The 1,464-nt window shown below is 51.5% G+C and overlaps 1 protein-coding gene across 1 annotated transcript in view; it reads right to left on the minus strand.

Annotated features, from left to right (window-relative positions):
- Nucleotides 1-1,464, minus strand: part of TEX28 (testis expressed 28) — a 33,038-nt gene that overhangs the window by 24,784 nt on the left and 6,790 nt on the right. The window contains 1 exon segment of the mRNA XM_029239867.1: nt 1,134-1,153. Coding sequence (XP_029095700.1) covers nt 1,134-1,153 — 20 coding nt within the window.

Here is a 1,464-nt window from a genome sequence, read left to right on the forward strand (position 1 = left end):
GGGGGCAGCTCACGCAAAGCTCCCAGGATTCCAGTCACACGGCGACTCCTTTCCACTTTGGCAGCCTCTCTTCTTTCAAACCCCCTATTTTCATTCATTTCATCCCACTGAAATCTGGACCTTGCTCACAAGTGGCCAAAGTAAACTCCAGGTGACTAAAATGGTCGTTTCCATACAGTTGGTAATTGGCTCTCCCAGGGCAGGGAGAGGAGGGCCAGCCCCGGGAATACCGAGCAGGGCTTCAAAGAGCAAGACCCTCATTTCTCTGGAAATCCTTGCAGATGGCGGGTATGAAACACCTACCTCTTCACTGTGGCCCACTGCAATGCAACAAGAGCCAGCACCCCTTCCTTCCTGCCCCAGGGCGAGATTTCTCTCGGCTTTATCCATGATCCAGAAGGACATCTCACAGCCATGTCCCATTTCAGACTTTCCCCTCCAACCCAAGACACACCCTCTGCATGTCTGGCTGCTGCCACCGCCCAGCTTCATCACCATCACCTCCCACAGAAGGAACCCCCACTTCCCAAAGGCCCAAAGTGCCCTGGCTCGGGGCACTTAACACTCCAGGGCTCGCTCCTGGAGCCCCACCGCCTCGTCCCATGTTGTCTTATTCTGTGGGACTTAGGGGACGTCTCACCACCTTCCTCATGTGACAGTGGCTCCTAGACCATCACTCTAGGTGTGGGTGTGTCCTGCTTTTCCTAGCGTTCCCGCTACTAACACAGGCCCTTCCGGAGAGCAGAGGCTCCGTGGAGGTCTGCGGAATAAACAAGCCGGTGGGCAGGGGGCTTATTGACGCCGATGAACCTTCTCCTACTTTCTTAAAATACCCGTGCAAATCCAACTCAACAGAGATAGTTCGTTTTATTTACAGAATGACAGACAAGACAGGGAAGCAAGAATTGGAACAACAATGGCTTTTATTTTTCTATTTCTTCCCCCATCTATATCACTGCTAAGTACTTCCACGTTTCCAGAGCAGTTCTCATTCCAATTCCCTGTTATCTTGTACACGGTCACAAAACGAACTGGGAGGTTTCCCAACCTCTCTTACAAAACAGCAAAACTCTTGTTCTTGAACTGAATTAGTGCAAATACCTGCGGGATTAACGTCATACACAAAGTTAGACACTGAAGCTTGTTTAGTCTTCTATTCAAAGAACCAACATCTGAAAAATTCCTAAAGAAAACAGACATGGAAGTCCACGTCAACATACACAACAGGAACCCAAAATGCTGCACACCGGCTTCCCCCAACTCGCCCGGCTCTCACTGCTTAGAAGGCTGACCGCTCCCTCTTCAAACTCAGAGTGAAGGATCAGCCCCCCTTCCTGCCCCACGGGAGAAGCTGCTGAACGTGGGACTGGCTGCTGCTCTGGCTGAGGCTCCCTCTTCCTCATCGCTCACGCTCTCTGCAGACACGGATGGGAAGAACCTGGGATCCATGCTATTGATCCTGAG

Source organism: Monodon monoceros, unplaced genomic scaffold (assembly GCF_005190385.1).
Source record: "Monodon monoceros isolate NGI ecotype Baffin Bay Population unplaced genomic scaffold, NGI_Narwhal_1 Super_Scaffold_22, whole genome shotgun sequence".
Taxonomy (NCBI): domain Eukaryota; kingdom Metazoa; phylum Chordata; class Mammalia; order Artiodactyla; family Monodontidae; genus Monodon; species Monodon monoceros.